The 16,100-nt window shown below is 42.2% G+C and overlaps 1 protein-coding gene across 9 annotated transcripts in view; it reads right to left on the minus strand.

Moving 5' to 3' along the window:
• LOC135945257 (ras-specific guanine nucleotide-releasing factor 2-like) overlaps window positions 1-16,100 on the minus strand; it is a 75,537-nt gene that overhangs the window by 29,808 nt on the left and 29,629 nt on the right. For all 9 annotated transcript variants that reach the window (XM_065492825.1, XM_065492824.1, XM_065492826.1 and 6 more), the window contains exon 3: window positions 742-848. In XM_065492825.1, coding sequence (XP_065348897.1) covers window positions 742-848 — 107 coding nt within the window. The remainder of the gene's footprint in view (window positions 1-741; window positions 849-16,100) is intronic.

The following is a 16,100-nucleotide window of genomic DNA, read 5'->3' on the forward strand; positions in this document are numbered from 1 at the left end:
GTATTTTAATCTTATTGAAAATTTGAAATGTTCTGGAAGTAGAATGCTCTTTTTAATGCGAACGATTTTGTCTTTTATTTTATTGTTCATTTGAAATAAGAGAATTATCACGAACAAACTTTGTGGGAATATCCGGAATATCAAACTGATTGTGAGTTACTCTGTAGGATGATGTCAGCCGCAAGATAAATTTCTACCAGCTTTTATTCCGAATAAAACTTCCATGATGTATCTGTTGCTAACATGACGGATAATTAGCAGTTTGGAAAATGATAGCGTATTTGTAAACTGTTATAATGCTAGACCGCGACTGATGTAATCAGCGAGCTGCGTATATTTTTCCGACATCCAAAATTGATTACGCTTCGCAACGTCAAAACATGTCAAAGGGCATCAATATCGCGTAAAAAAGCGGCAAATCGATTTGGCGCGAGGAATAATTTGCGGGGCAAACTTCAAAAAGAGTCAGGGTGGCTACGGCGGTGTAATCGATTGCGTGCGCGGATAATTATTTCAACTGTTGCGACGGCAAAGCTAATGATTACCCAAGCCTGGACGATGAAATAATAATTATTGGGCTGCGTCGGCATCATTAGCGGTGGAAAGGGAGAAAGGAAAAGCAATTCAATACCAAACCCTATTTGTAGGCGAAAAAGTCATTAACTTTTTCATCATCTTCTCTCTTTCTCTGTTCGAGCTGTAAGGTTCATGGAGTGAAAGGGGGAATAAGAGACTCCTTACCTTGCTTCTCTGATGGCCTCGATCCACATTTTGCAGTCGGTTTCGCTGTTGGCCCGCAACTCGTACTGACGCTGGTTCTCCCGCCGGTACGATATCGCGAAACAGTACTGCGAACAAACACCAAATTGCGATGGTTATTACACCGAAACAATGAGACACATCAACTGAAAATTGCATCTTTGAAAACCGACAAAACGGTTAATAATTCAAAGTGCCTCTGAGTCAATCCAAAATTTGCAAGTTTAGAAGCTCAGGAGTCGATTATTCAAATTATGTTATTCTAAAACAGTCTTTTGTCAACTGTCCGCCCTTTTGTGATAGCCTGCTCCGAATCTTCCTTGAACAAGCATTGGTGGGTACTGGGTATAAATGTTGTCGGATGCGAGCAAGTGATGCGTTGTGAGGCTTTATTTGTCCGTTGGTCCCGCGTCTCCTTTCTCGCTCGATGGAACGACAGAATGATGCCCTGGGGCCGGCACATGCTCATGAGAGGCGAATATTTTGGACTCACGGCACGTGGCCAAGCTGGCCTAATCGAATTGAACGTGTTGCCCATGAAATTGGCCGCGTGCAACACTACTTTCCGCAGCTCTTGCGGGCATCAATTATGCAACCGCTGGCAAAACGTACTTGACGGCGCATTACGCAAAGTGCAGCACGTGGCCAGCATCGAGCCCAACAGCAGCTAACACTCATTAATTATTAACACAGGAAATGAGAACAGTGTGCAAATACTGCTTTTTATTTCTAGATTTTCCCACTTCGCTGAAAGCCTTTGAAAAATGAAATAATTCCCCAGGGTTCCCAGAGGATTATGCACGCTAACTTTTTACATACCAGAAAATATATAAAATGGTCTCTCACTGTCAGAGGTGGACGAAATAATATTCATTTTCACGCTCCCACAATTTCAAAGTGCTTAAATAAATTTCGCGTGCTGAGGTTAGAGATTTCAACCACACGTGTGCGGCTTTGGAGCAAACTAATGTCTTGGGTGGTTCTATTCTATGAATGTCCTTGGTAGGTCGGTTTACGAAATTTGCGGCTTGGTCAGGCGGATACTTAATGTTTAGAGCTGCGCCTTGGGCATTTCGATGAAAATTCATAACAACGGTGCAAAAATTTGTATTTTTAATGTTACGAGGACAATAGAATCCAGGAGATTTAGAAGCTACAATTTTTATAAAATCACACACTAAACACGAATCGTTTTATTTTACGTTGTTCTAAATTAAAATCTTAAAAGAAGGTATTTGCTAGAAAAGATTAAATAGAATTCGAAATATGTGGTTCAGTCTGCCTTCCTGCACATTTGTAATTTGTGGGAATAATGACATGAAACAAAGATGAACAATATACCTGTGGAAAACAAAAGGGAATTATATTTTAATGGTGGACAACTTTTCTTTGCACTGTTGCTGCTCAAGCCCGTGATAGGCTTAAGAAACATTTTCTGTGCAAGTGAGGTGGAAAAATAAGTTGCAAAAAATATTGCTTGGAGGATGGTCAACGTTTCATTATATAAGAAAAAACTAGCTCAAAACGAAATAGAAGCGTTATTTCATCACCATTAAATTCCTCAATTCTAAAAAGTTTTTTAGAATTTGCTTTGCCAGCGCGTTGGCTCGCATTGTTAAGGCATTCTCAGGAGTGACAAAGCAATGGGAGATATTTGAACAGTTCGGAGATCTAATACTGGCTACCTTATGTCAGAGATGGCAAAAAGTGGTTAGTTTAGTGACTCGGAATGCTCAAATTGCTCAACGGGCTGGGAGGCGCACCGGCGCCGACTCGCTACTTGCTGGTTTGCACCTTTCCAGCATGCGTGATTTGGCTTCACGGGACGAATTTCTAGCGTTTCAATGCAGTCCTCGGTGCGGAGGCAAGTGGCCCTTCAGAGGGCTGGGTCCCTGTGCGGCCTGGTGCGCCCATGTTATCCGTTCGCGGTGTTATTGGGACCCGGGTTTCAGCATTCGTGCTAGTGCAGTGAGCGCCCTTCCCGGTCCTCGGACAGGGATAAAAAGAGCAAAAAAGCTTGAAAATAGCTGTAAAGCCCCCATCAGACATCTATAACTCGAGCTCCTACTTCCAATGAAGGCGTTTGAACAGCCTTCCACCGTGCACTGGCACTAATTAACGAGCAATTTCATACCGCAGCTAGCAACTTATCATCTATATCATATTGTTTATCTGACGTAACGAGAGCATGCATGGTTGTTTGGAGCTTCTGCATCAGTTTGGCTCAGTATAGCAAACTGCATTCGTTCCTGTAATATTCCACCGCAAAACGCAAAAGCGGAGGCGAGCGAGCAAGTGCTGCACAACTTGTTGCCTACCTGGAGAGGGGCAAAAAGCTCGTTCATTTGCTTAGCAACGTGTAGCGGCCAAGGGCTTTCGAGAACGGCGGCCGGGTCGGTCGAGAGGCCAAGGGGGCACGATCAGAATTGCAAATCGCCAGCAGCAGCACTGCCTGGCCGACCGAAATAGCTTATTTCCCTCTCCCGCGGGACTCGGAAGAATAATAATTTAGCTAAATTTATTTGCTTTTCTCTTCTCTTCGGTCGGCTCCTACTCCATTGCCAGCACGAGCTGAATTAATCGAATTAATTAGCTACCGCGCTAGCATGATGGCAGAAATTGTGTCTTTTTAAGAGTGGATATTCATTCTTCTGCTGATTTTTCATCTCAGCTTTGATAAATTACTATCTACCTAAAAGTTGCAATCAAATTGCAATGATAATTCCTGTTTGAACCTTTCCAACATAGGACCGTATTTCTGAGTTGAGTTCTATTTCTTTGCAATGTAAGATAAGCAAAGACACAACAAAAATAAACGGTTAAGTAGCTGAGTAGAATAAATAAAATTAAAAAAGCAATCCATCACGTGATCTCACTTTAACGTTTGATCCATTCCTTTCCTTACAGACTTGTAATGAAAAATAAACGAAGAGCGACAGCACAAACAGTGCGACAAAGAGAAAATGCGACGACAGCATGACATTTGTTTATTCGATGTTCATAATTTTTTGCTGCTCGACCCACCAGCCATTAGTGCTATTTCATCATTTCGAATGTGCTCTCTCCCATATATTTTGACGGCAAATTTTCACTCCTGGACTGCGGAGCACACGAATCGATCAGCTTTTTAAGCCCTGTGTGTGCATTTTAGGGCTTATTTATCACGAGAGGATTACAACAGCCATGCAGGAGGCGCGATTTTGGTAATGATGATGAAAAATGAAGGGGCGAGCGCGACTCAAATAATGAGGATTTTGTCATCCATTCAGCCGGCACGTCAATCAATCACCTCGCTGCCCCTTTCATCCCCGTCGCGAAAAGTCGCGTAAATAATTTATCCGCAGGTGAAAGGTATGTGTGTGTGCCGTGGCGATGCACATTACCAGAATTACGTTCAGCGACACACACGGCGGAGGCGGCGCTTTTTCACCGAAATTGACGTCAAGGGAAATATTATTCCTGCGCTGAGGTGAGAGAGGGAAAATTGAGTCGCTTTATTGCTTCTCGGCGGAGGGCTCCGGGAAAAGAAATTCTAACGCACACAGGCGCCTCCTTCGTCTTTATTTAGATTTGTTCATTATAGCTAGTCTGAAAATACACGTGTGCCCGCTCCAGCCGTGGAAAAGCAGAATAGGAGACGTGCGCGCTCGCGGTAAACATCAAATTTATATTCGACGAGCGAGCACAAATGATTTCGTGATGTGAAAAGGAACTCGACGGTGCTGAGAAATATTAAAATTAGACACACAGCCACGGAGAAACTGAAACTGATGCGAGCTGAGTCGCTTTGCACTGTCGTCTACGTACAAATTCGCTCGATTGCACCCATTTTTCATCTCCAGTGTGCTGGAAATGCAAAAATTCGCAAGAAAAATCTCCAGCTCGATCAATTCCAGCCATTAAGACCCAAAAATTCAACAAACAGCATAGCCAATTTGAAATTGTTGGTTACAGGCACGAAAAATTTCTCAAATTTTGAAAAAATTTGAAAATATGCTATAGAGTTGAGCGAATGCAGTGCTGCGGCAGCCATTTTCCACTTTCTCGCAGATTTTTAGCTGGGCCTGGACAGATCAATTTTCGATAAGGTCTCGTTCACTTAGCCCGAGGCGAGCAGTGGCCCAGTTCTTTCTCAATTTGCGGAAACGCGCGGCTTGGGTCCGAAACAGCTGTCGGGAGCAGGCGGCTTTCCCGAAAGAGCCACACGCAGCCTAATTGAGAGGGAAGACTGAAGAAAATTCCCGAAGTTGCGAGCGAGAGAGGCAGATAAACAGGCGGCTAGGGAATGCGGCGGCGGCTTGAGCAGCAATTTGTCATTCTGGCGGCTCGCTCTTTCAACGCCCGGCGAAATTTAATTAAGATTAAATGCACCCCAGACTCGGTCCCCAAACACAAATTTGCACGAGACAACGTGTGGGGCAACAGCCTTGAAATTTTAGCGTGGCGATTTAATTGTGGCAGCCGCTTCGTCATGTTTTTCGGACACAGCAGGGGCACATTTAGCGCAATTTGGCTGCAGGGTTAATTCGCTACATTTGCCAAATTGCGTCGCTTGTTGTGTGGAATTAAATTACCAACTTCCCGACTAACGCTCGTCATGATAGGCGTATTATTGCTCGCAATTAGCTCCATTGTCTATACCACTGTGCGCGTCACAGAGTTTAATTCGTTGGGGGGGGGGGGGACAAATTATTCATTCTTGTGAGAAGAATTAATTTTGTGGAAAAAAATCATGAATAGTGCGAGAGCAGAGTGAATGAAGGTGCAAAGTTCGGTTGCCAGAGCTTCTTAAAGTGAGATTCATAAGTTTGGGGGTGCGCGTATCGACGCACATCGGCTCACCCATGACAGCGTATTATCAAAGGAATGAAACACAGCGTGGCATCTTAAAAAAGGTGGTTGCATCTTAATAGTCGCGGGTGATAAATAATCGCTCGCTCGCATCCTGCCATTAAAAAGGGGCCCGTCAGCCTTTTATTGCCAGCGCCGCGTGCAAATGGGCTTATCTGAGAAGCAGGCGAGGAGGTCGACCACTTTTTATTATTCATAGCAGCGAAAGTTGCGAGGCAGGTGTCGTGTGGCGAAATGGCGGCGGCTCGCATGATGGGATGAGAGGCTTCATTCCTTCCCTCGAACAGAGGAAAATTTGCATAGCTCTAATTATCCGAGACTCGAGAATAGTTTCTTCCAATGGCGCCAGCAAATATTTGCACGCTGAAGTAACGAGAACTTAGCAAGGATGTGATGATCAAGTGTGTGTGTGTGTGTGTGTGTTTCTCCGACTTGCACAAGTCTCGTTTTTGCGGTAGAATAACAGGTGGTGTGTTTGACTTTCATCAAAACTCGAGCTTGGAAAAACAGTCATAATTGCCTCACAGCACTGCTTTGTAATTTGTGGATCTCGTTTTTTGTCAATCATGCAAATTGGGTGATGAAAATTGTTTGCAATTTAGTTGAGAAACTAAAACAATTTTTGCTTAGTTATAGTCCACTACGTATAACGAATCACACATTTTGGTATATGGCGCTGGTGTCGCTTTTTTCTAGGTTGGATCTTAGTCAAAATTCGAAACAAGTCCCTTTCTGGACATTTAAAAAATATATTAAAACTGGCTTTGGACAAAAAAAATAAACCGAATTCGTGAAATTGTTTTGTCATTCCAATAAATGAATATATTTGTTCTAAATTTTTTCACATCTCGCTTTATCCTGGCCATCGCCAGCCAAAAAAATCTACCGTTGCTATCACCAACAAGTTGGTTGAATAGTTTGCGTTGGCATGAGAACTGAATCTGTGCAGCAGAAGCGGCAAATGGGTCGAAGTATCGAAAACCAATGGAATCGCCTGTAAATTGGGCCTTGACTGCGCAAACCATATCAGCTGAGCTGCTTTTGGTGTGCGTCGCTGGTCTACTCTTCAAATATAGATGCGGAGAAGGGCTGGAAAGATACCCACTCGCATTGTGTAGTGGATATGTAGTAAGAGCAGACCGCTCGGCTGTGCCAGGGATATATCGAGCCTTTATGCCGAGCACAATGGGCTCGAAACTTAATATGACACACGCAGTGCGATGAAATAAAAGGCGGAAAAGAGAAGGCGCCGAGTTTTTCCTCTTCTCCCATCCACCGGCACAATAAGGAACAATCATCTGGGCGAGAGTGAAAATCTATTCAACGGCCCCACGCCTCGTGGCAGTAATAATGGCCCTTTTTGCTGCACCAGAATATAACGACGCCCAACCTCTTTCAGTCGAATTGGATTGCCGTGATCAAAATAAATTATTCACTTTGATTAGCCAATTTTTCGTTGCTTACATGCAGTTTAGCGTGGCTTGCCAGGCAGAGTCTAACAACTGTTTTTAGAGTGGTCTTGTTATTTTTAAACGAGTTCCTTCTTTTTATCACGCAGTGTTTGTAAAAAGAGTTCTCTCGAAATAATTTCAAACAATATCCAAGAGCAACTTCTGCGACCAACTTTCCTTTCAATTAGCTCTGAAGACCATTTGCTGAATTTCCGATTGACTAACTCGGTTCTCGCTCCTTGCGGCTCAACAGACAGACAGACAGACCCTTTTGGCCGTGAATACACATCTCTCGTCTAATGACAACTCGGTGCCAAGCAACACGGCCGAGATCAAAAGTTGGACTAATTTGACGAGTCGACAGAGAACGCTAATGGAGAATATATGCCCTCTGCTCGCAATCTCCAGCCCGCAGAGCTGCGAATCTGGCTAAATTCAGGCCCCGCCGAGGGCTGACATGATTTATTACAGGGTCGAGTGTATGTGTGTTATTTCTGAGCAAAATCTCGTTATGAAAATGTCAAAATCAATACTTGAGGAGGGTGAAAACGTCTCTCCCGCCGCCAGCTGTAATGCTGCGTGTGCACGTTGTTACATACACACGTCTTCTCCAGCGGGATAAACTGCTGGTCGGATGAACTAAGTGCCAATAAAGAAGAGTATTTATGGAAGCTCGTCGAGAGGTGACAACTTCTTCTCGGCGCCAAAATCGCAAGGGCGTGATTCGCATACTTTATTCGCTCGAGTTTACCACAAGCCGGCACGACAAGTTTCAATATTGGATAATCTAGTTGCCAAGGCGAAATTCAGACCAATAAATCGGCAAAACATCCTACGCACATCATCCCCCTTCGGCTGAAATTACTTTTTTCAACTTTTTCATTAACATTTATGATTGCTTCGGTACAAGTTTGCAAAGTGAGTTTCTGCCGAGCAAGACGGACGGAAGGATCGCATCTGCACGGCACATAAATATTTATAATTAGCCGAGCAGCTTTCAGAGAAACGGAGATATTGCAGTGCTCTCGGTGCAGCTTTCACATAAATTATGAGATAACTTGCACGGGGTTTATCTGGGCGCTGCAGAATAATAATAAATCCTGTTTCAAGAGCCGCACACGGAGCGTGTTTGCAGCAAAGGAAGCTTTTTTATTTTTTATTGCAATCTAAACGGCGGTTAATTTGCAGTGAATTATGGAGAAGTGCGAGTGCGACCCACTTTTGTGCAAATAAAAAATGCTCGAAATAAATACCGTCGACAGCGGCAACGGCCCTAAGGAATAAGAGTTTCCAACAGATTTCATAACTCTGCTTTATTTTAAATAAACGCCGTACTTTATCTTTCCAATTTTTAATAAAGCGAAAAGGACGGAGATTTTATCCGTGTTTGAGAATAATTATTTTTTGGTCTTGCACCAAATTAGCGTTTGTTAGACTTTAAACGTGATCAGATATTTTTCATAAATGTGCAGTGAAAACCAAAGATTATATTTGTTCAAAGCTTTTTCCTGTTCAAACATTCCTTTTTTCACTTTATTATATTGATTCCGAGAACCCATCAAAACATTTCCACGGGCAGTAAATTGACTCGAGAAGCTTGAAAATGGAATGAAGGCGTATGACAGTCATTCTATGACGATGGCGAATAAATTCTTGGAACGGCAGGAATGGCATTGTGCGAATATACAATTTGTCAAAGCACGCCATCAGACGGCGAGTATTTTTCTCCCAGGCCGTTTGATGACTGGAAGGGAATTTCGTCGAACAATAAGTGAGCCGATTTCACGAAAGACCATAACAACTCAAGTGGCAGAGAGGTACATTTGCAGGGCTCTCGACGCAATTGCTGGCTATTTCCTCGCGGCGATAAGGAAGGGACGATGAGTTATTCAATTTTTCAAACTGCGGGGAATTTATATCCCACCTCTCTCTTGTCACGATGAAATAGGATTACGTTACTTTCCTTACAAAAAAATGTTTCATAAGGAAAAGAATGAGAAAACAAGGAGCACAGGGAGATACAACCGTAAAGTTGTTATCTATTACATTTTTAATATTCGTACGATTTGCTCAATAAGCCTTATCAGATGATTTTCACAAAGCACGGATCTCATTTTGTCGTGATTCACTTGTGTATTCTCTGACAAGCACAGCATCATTCTTTTCTCCTCTCGGCAATGCTGACAGCCTAATCGCGATAAATACAAATTAAACAGCATGCCCTATTTTCCTTGTTGCCATGAAAAATGGAGCCCGGGCGCTCCATTTGCCCGCTTGCAGCGGAACAAGAAAGAGTCGTCGCTTAATCCATCAAGTTTTCAGTTCGATTCACTCGCGAGCACGCCGATTACCTTTTCCCGGGCTTTTTTCCGCCTCTACTGCGTTGCTGGTTAATTTAGCAGACGCTCTTTTTTTTGTTTGTGTTTGAAAAGAGGCAAGCAGGCGAAGTGCGTTTTGCTTGAGTTGTCAACAGCGAAGGAAAAAGACAAGGAATTGGAATTCGACATTCGGCTAAATTAATACACAGAATCGCTCGCATGCGACGGAAAAAATCGGATCAAATTGCGGCACTTTCAAGGAGCGGTTTACCGAGCATCACTTTTTAGGAGGAGTTTTTTCAGCGCAGTATTTTAATATCCCACCTGTTCCTGTTGAGCTCCTTTTCCCAGCGACGACGCATCTTTCACGTCAGCCGTGCCACTCGTTTTATTTCTGGCGGGCGAGGGTGTGTTGCCACCGCAACGCAAAAAAAACGGACGAGTTCAATCAAACACCCTCATTGCTGTTTGTTGCCTCCAATAAAAATAGGGTTGCAAAGATTTAATGCGAAAATGCTGTACCGCGAGGAAAATCAATTCTAGGAGGAAAAAAGTACGCGGAAACATTAATTTGATTTAATCATTTGTGAAATTCAAACTGAGGCTTGTCCTTCTTGTTGCTAAAATATTTCATCTGTTTATTTCTCCACAATATTTCGGCAGCCCTATTTCATTTTGGAACAATTTACAGTCAGTTATTTATGGTTTATGGTACAATATTTCAATATTTAAAATGGGACACCCATAAATATAAAAAACACGAAATTTGACAACAAAAAATTATTAATTTATTTTCTTATACCACGAGTACTTTAGAATCGTCTTCATTTTTGGACAATTTGGAGATATTTTTAACGACAACAACGTCATTTTTATAAAATATCTGATATAGCTTGAAACAAACCCAATGAAAACTCTCTTGAATCGCGTATTGCAAACAACAAAATAGCTGCCGTGGGAATTACGGGGTGGGAGTTCTGGCACTCATGCATTCAGAATGCCTTTTTGCGCGCCGCATTTGGCTGGATAAACAACAACAACTTTGTTGAAAGCCGCAAGATTGATATGAAAAAGCACGAAAGAGGGTAGCAAGCGGGCTGCCAGCTTGTTTGTGAAATGAGCGCGCAGGTAATTGCAACAGCAGCCTCGCTCAAGTGATGTGATGAGGGTGCGGCCTCCCTTTCCCTGCCCCCTAATGCACGTGCACCCTTTCGCACGAGATAAATGCCGGGCCGCCCCGCGTGTGTGTGGAAATTGTCAATTTCACTGACCGCCGCCTCGGCCAAATTTGTTGTTGTGTCTTTGTAACTCGATTTCTGGCTGCCTCGAATGTTTTAGCAAGTTTCAGACAATGCCGGCTCAAGTGCGTGGGTCCGTGTGTGGTTTTCGCTTGCAAAAGCTGCCAGACTCCGCAAAGTGGCGTGTGCGAGGGCGTCCCTCAACAGGGAAATTTAATTGCACAATTGTTTCCCCTGAGCACGAAGCATATTTTAGTTGCTCTAAATTTATTCACAAACTGTTTTTGTAATGTTAACGGAATTGAAAAATTGTTGTGCATTATTCAAATCATATTGATGACTGTATCTTGATTAAATTTAGTAACACCTATAATGACTAATGAGGTTCATTGAAATATTCAACCATCAAATAATGCCCCCCTCAATTATGAACACTAAATATATCTAAAATATATGAAAAACGGTGAAAGTTATAGTTACCCAAAATAAATAATGTTTACTTAAACGATCTTTGAAAAATTTCCTCAAAGTAAACACCAATAATTTTAGTATCACTTTAAATCCAAAAAATTTTCTTAGCATGAAAAGTTCAAATACGAAAACTTTCTTTGTTTTTCACTAGAATAATTCAATCAAGGGCTTTATCCAGGAAATAGAAATCACGTACGCTAGCAATAATATTTTGGCCTAAATTAATTTTCAGTTTCCCCAGGAGAATATATTCCTTTCACGCACAGCTTTGTAAAATAATTTCGGTGCTTGTGTACAGCTCTGGCTCATTTGGTTTTTGAAGCGTGTGTACCTTACGCATCGATTTTGCAGCGTAATTTAGTAGCATATGCACGGAACAAAAACACGCCCGTTGGTCGATCGGCTCATCAAACGGACGAGGTGGATTCGCCAAACAAGATAAGGCGTGTAGCTCGGCCGATTTTGCCGAGCGTGCAAAATTTCAGAGCAGCACTTGCCCACATCGAGTGTCTCTAATGCTGAATTTTCAAGTTAAACCGAAAGAAACTGAAGGAAAATCCGCTCAGCGGGTAAATTCTCTTGAATATTAAAGAAACAAGTTTTCAGAGAGCTATTTTACTTTAATTAGAACAGTTCCAGCACACGCCGCCCAGACACGAGTCGTCGGAAATTACAAACAGCTCAGAAATGCTAAACGAGAGTCCAGCAGCAAAAACATTAATACCATTTAAACTCCCGGCGTGTTTTCCAACATTTCGTCATGGTCCTGTGCAGAATAATCCCGCGTGATTGAATTCCAAGTTGAATTCTTAAACGCATTAGCAACGAGAGAGGGGGATCTGGGGAATTTTTGTGCCCTTGTCAGTGTCGACAGGAGCTGGAGCAAGATAGCGAGACAGGAATTTTGAGCGTGCAAGAACGGTGTCTTGATTGAGAAATTCCATCCAGCGAGTTGGCTATTAAATTTGGAACGGCAACAGTCGTTCAGAATCAAGATGACGCACAACTTTGTCAATATAGAACGTTATTTTGAGCATCAGTATCATTTTCCCTTTTGACGTCGGCCGCGCGTTTCACATAATATCTAGTTGCAGTAGCAGCACACTCACAAAGGACGACTGGAAACTTCTCATTTAACAACTTCCAATAATATAGAATGTTTTCGGCAATTCTTCGGATTCTCAGAAATATGGTTAGTAGAGCTCTCTGCCTCTTTCCTTACGTTTCAAATGTATACCTACAAGATGGATTTTTAAGCGAAGAGGTTTGCTGGCAAGAGAGGAAATCCAATTTTATTACAGAAAGGCACTTTTGATGCGTATATTCTTTTTGAGTTTTACATTATTATCAACACAATCATGTAATTTGTAGAAATGGAATTACGTCTGATGCTTTTCAAAATTTCAACGTGACAGTGGAATTGTGAGAGAGATCCCTTGAGAATTATTGTGAGTAAACCAGGTAAAAATAAGTCGACAAAATATTCGTTTTGTGTCGCATTTTCTCTGGATTCTTCCGTCTCCGCATCGTGAAATTGCTTCATTACAACAGTTCTTAGAACTCGCAAACGTTTTTCGTTGGTTGCGATTTTTTTCATGAAATCTAACCACATCAAATAATTCTCTACAGATCTTTGTGAAAACAAAATAGGCACGTTTTCCACGAGGATTGCGAAGAACGTCGGTGGGAACCCCAAAAATTGATGTTTTGTCACAAACCAACTAACGGTCCAACAGCGGTGTTTCAATTACTGTAATAGCGCCACCAAGGGAAATAAGGGAAAGAAGTAAAAGGTTGCCGCGTATGTGTGTAGTGAGCGTATCTGCCTCACGTCCACGCAGGCGTTGGATTTACGTGAATATCTTGTGCGCAAAACTCGACCCTTTCAAGCAGACACAATTCCTTGAAGACGCGAGAATTTTCAATGGCAACCAGAATTCCAAAGAGCGCAGTGTTCTGTTTGTACAGATGCTGTCACGTAGGGGATTTGATAAAGTGCTTTGTTCGTGGCAGGGAATAGGGAAGAAAGGCTTGGATTAAATTACGACTCATTATTTTGGGCAACAAGCTGAAATTCGCTTTCGCCATTGTTCTCTAGTTGTTGTTATTATTATGATAATATAACGCGCAGCAGTAAAACGACGAGACGCCGCGCGCGCAACAATTCTGCTGCGCCGGTTGCATAGCTCGGTTTATTTTGAGCTTCGGGACTGTTTTGGGAGACGCAACTCTACGGCTGCTATATATCGTGTTTCATACGACGACGGACCAAATTATGTTTGATCGTTCTATTGTTGTAGGCAAACAGGGAGCAAGTCGAGATCTAGAATAGCAACAGGATTGCTTTGGTCTGCCCACTCAAGTTGAGCCGAATGGCACGTTAGTGTCAGCTCACCAGCTCACCCCGACGCTCTGATGCACTCTGCACGTGCCGCTTTGTTAGCGATCCGATCGCTTAGGTAAAACGATAAGCACTCGAGGTTATTTTGGGATCAACTAGCAAGTCTCTGATTCTACTGTAACGTTTTCACAATATCCTCAATAGTACCAATCTTGTAAGATTTGTTTAGCTTTCCGTGATGTGAACAAAATGCGGTGATTTAAATTTTCTATTTAATAATTTCAAAAAAATTACAAAGCCATGAAATATTAGCCAGATATTTTTAAGAATTAGTATTGCAGAGTTATAACTTTGGGGTTAGGAGGTGGAAATTAAACCTTGCGGGATTTTCAACAAATTCTTCTCTTTATAAACGTCAGTCACTTGGCGACTTAGTCTAACAGTTTACAAGGACCTTTAAACAGAAATGATATTTGACTTTAGGATTAACAATTTAAGAGAATCGACTTGAAGAACAATTTAAATTAGAAAAGAATTTACCCGATTGAGCCGGGTCCTTCACAATTAAACGCTCGGAACAATTAAGATGCGACTTGTTGGCTTCAGTGTCCGGCGAAAACTAATTTAAATTCAAAATCTCTCTCTGTTGCATTAAAGAATTTCTAACAATCTCATGAATAACAATACCCTAGACTAAAAATGAAAAAGGAGTGGGAGCTCGGCCCCGCAACCACTACATTTAGTCCGGGGGATGTAAACTGGAAGTTTTTTTTAGTGACATTTACTAAACTCAAATCGCAAATCTAACTTTTTTGCATGACTTTGCAGTTTTCTCGGCAGTTTTAGTTTGATCGGTCTGCTCTTCCACCACTTTCCTTTTAACTACTTCTATTGCAGAGACAGACTCTGTGGCTAAAATAAAAGCTGGTTTCAAACGGTCTACACTGACATTTTTGTGCTGGCCTTTGATTTCTAACTTGAAAAACTTGGGTCCTCTTTCTACTATCGGGAAAGGACCAGTGTATGGAGGCTGCAATGATTTTCTGACCGCATCAGTACGCACAAAACAGTGTGAAGCAGTAGCCATATCAGGATGAACAAATGTTTTGAGGTGATTTGAATGGTGTGAAGCAGGAGTCGGACGTAATTTCTCAATGACGCGGTTAAAAAATTCAGGCATCATCTCGAGGGCCGAAATTTCACCATTCTGACTGACCATCTACCGTTGACTTTTGCTTTCACCAAAAATAGACAAGACTGCACTCCGCGACAATGCAATCATTTGGAGCGTATAAGCCAGTATTCGACCGACATTCAATTTATCCGGGGAAATTGCAATATTGTCACAACATAACTAAACACAAATTGTTAATCAGACAAACGCACCAATGAGGTCCATCACATTAAAAATTTTCACCTCGGGATTGAGGGTGAAAGGAATTTATTTCAAAGAAAAATATCGCCTTGTCTATCACTGGATCAATCATTTCTAGAGTTTTTAAAAAAAAAATCATACAGCTGTTTCTAGTCTCAGGGTGCACCCCTGTTCTTCAAAATAAAGCAAAAGTCTTATCGTAGCTATGTTTGCTCCATTATTTGCACATCCTGCAAACGCTACCTGACAAGGGATTACTATTAAGAAAAACCCCGGAGGCAATTGATTCCCTTTCTACGCACTGTGTCCTGAAACGAAAAAGACTGAGTATTGTTGGAAAATACCAAAGCCCGGCACGCGTACGCGACACAAAGTAAACTTGTTTGCTCTCCGCCCTCGTAATTCCATCAGATCAGGTTCGCTCACGGCTCGGATTATGTCATCGGAACATTCCCATTCAGAGCGCTTTTATGTGCGTGCGTACGCAGTGTGTACAGATCAGCGGGGCGTAAATTCATTTTATTGACAACAAACTGAAGATGCGCACGTGAAATTGGCTCATCGTGTCGCTGTAATTTATTAGCTGTCGGGTAAAAAATCGCAATTACAAGACGTCGAAGGAAATTCTCGCCTTCTGCAGAGGCAACGCAGCTCTCTCTCTCTCTCTCTCTCTCTCTCTCTCTCTCTCTCTCTCTCTCTCTCTCTCTCCTTTTGCCATTTGACACCGGTCAAAAGTCAATCGAAAGACGGCGGGCTCTGTTTTCTCGCTCTTCGACTTCACTAAGGGTCCTCGCGTTTCAGATGAAGGTGAAAGGTCGTGCGCTTTCGATCTCTAGCTCTCCGTTCGCAAGTGTTAATTAAAAAAGGCTGCACAGCCGAAGGGGAAAAAAGGACATACAAGAAGTAATTGGCTGGGACAAAAGCTAACACCCTTCCGAGCTGATCAAAGTTGCCTGATACCACAACAAATGTTGTCCAGTCCAATTAAAAAATTCAACAACGGATTCTCTCTCTCTCTCTCTCTCTCTCTCTCTCTCTCTCTCACACACACACACACACACACACACACACACACACGTTGAACTGTGTCTGTATTTTAAATTTCAACTTTTTGTTTCATTGATCAGTTAAGAAATTAAAATTTGAAGGTTTAAACACATTAACTAAAGATACATATGGTGCCAAAATGTCAAAATTTATAATAGTTTAAAGTATTTTCGATTTTAATTTTAACGTTTCATGAATAACCAGAAGCGGAACAAATGCCCCCTGATCGAGCTTGATATTCAAATTGGC

This window comes from Cloeon dipterum, chromosome X (genome assembly GCF_949628265.1).
Source record: "Cloeon dipterum chromosome X, ieCloDipt1.1, whole genome shotgun sequence".
NCBI lineage: Eukaryota > Metazoa > Arthropoda > Insecta > Ephemeroptera > Baetidae > Cloeon > Cloeon dipterum.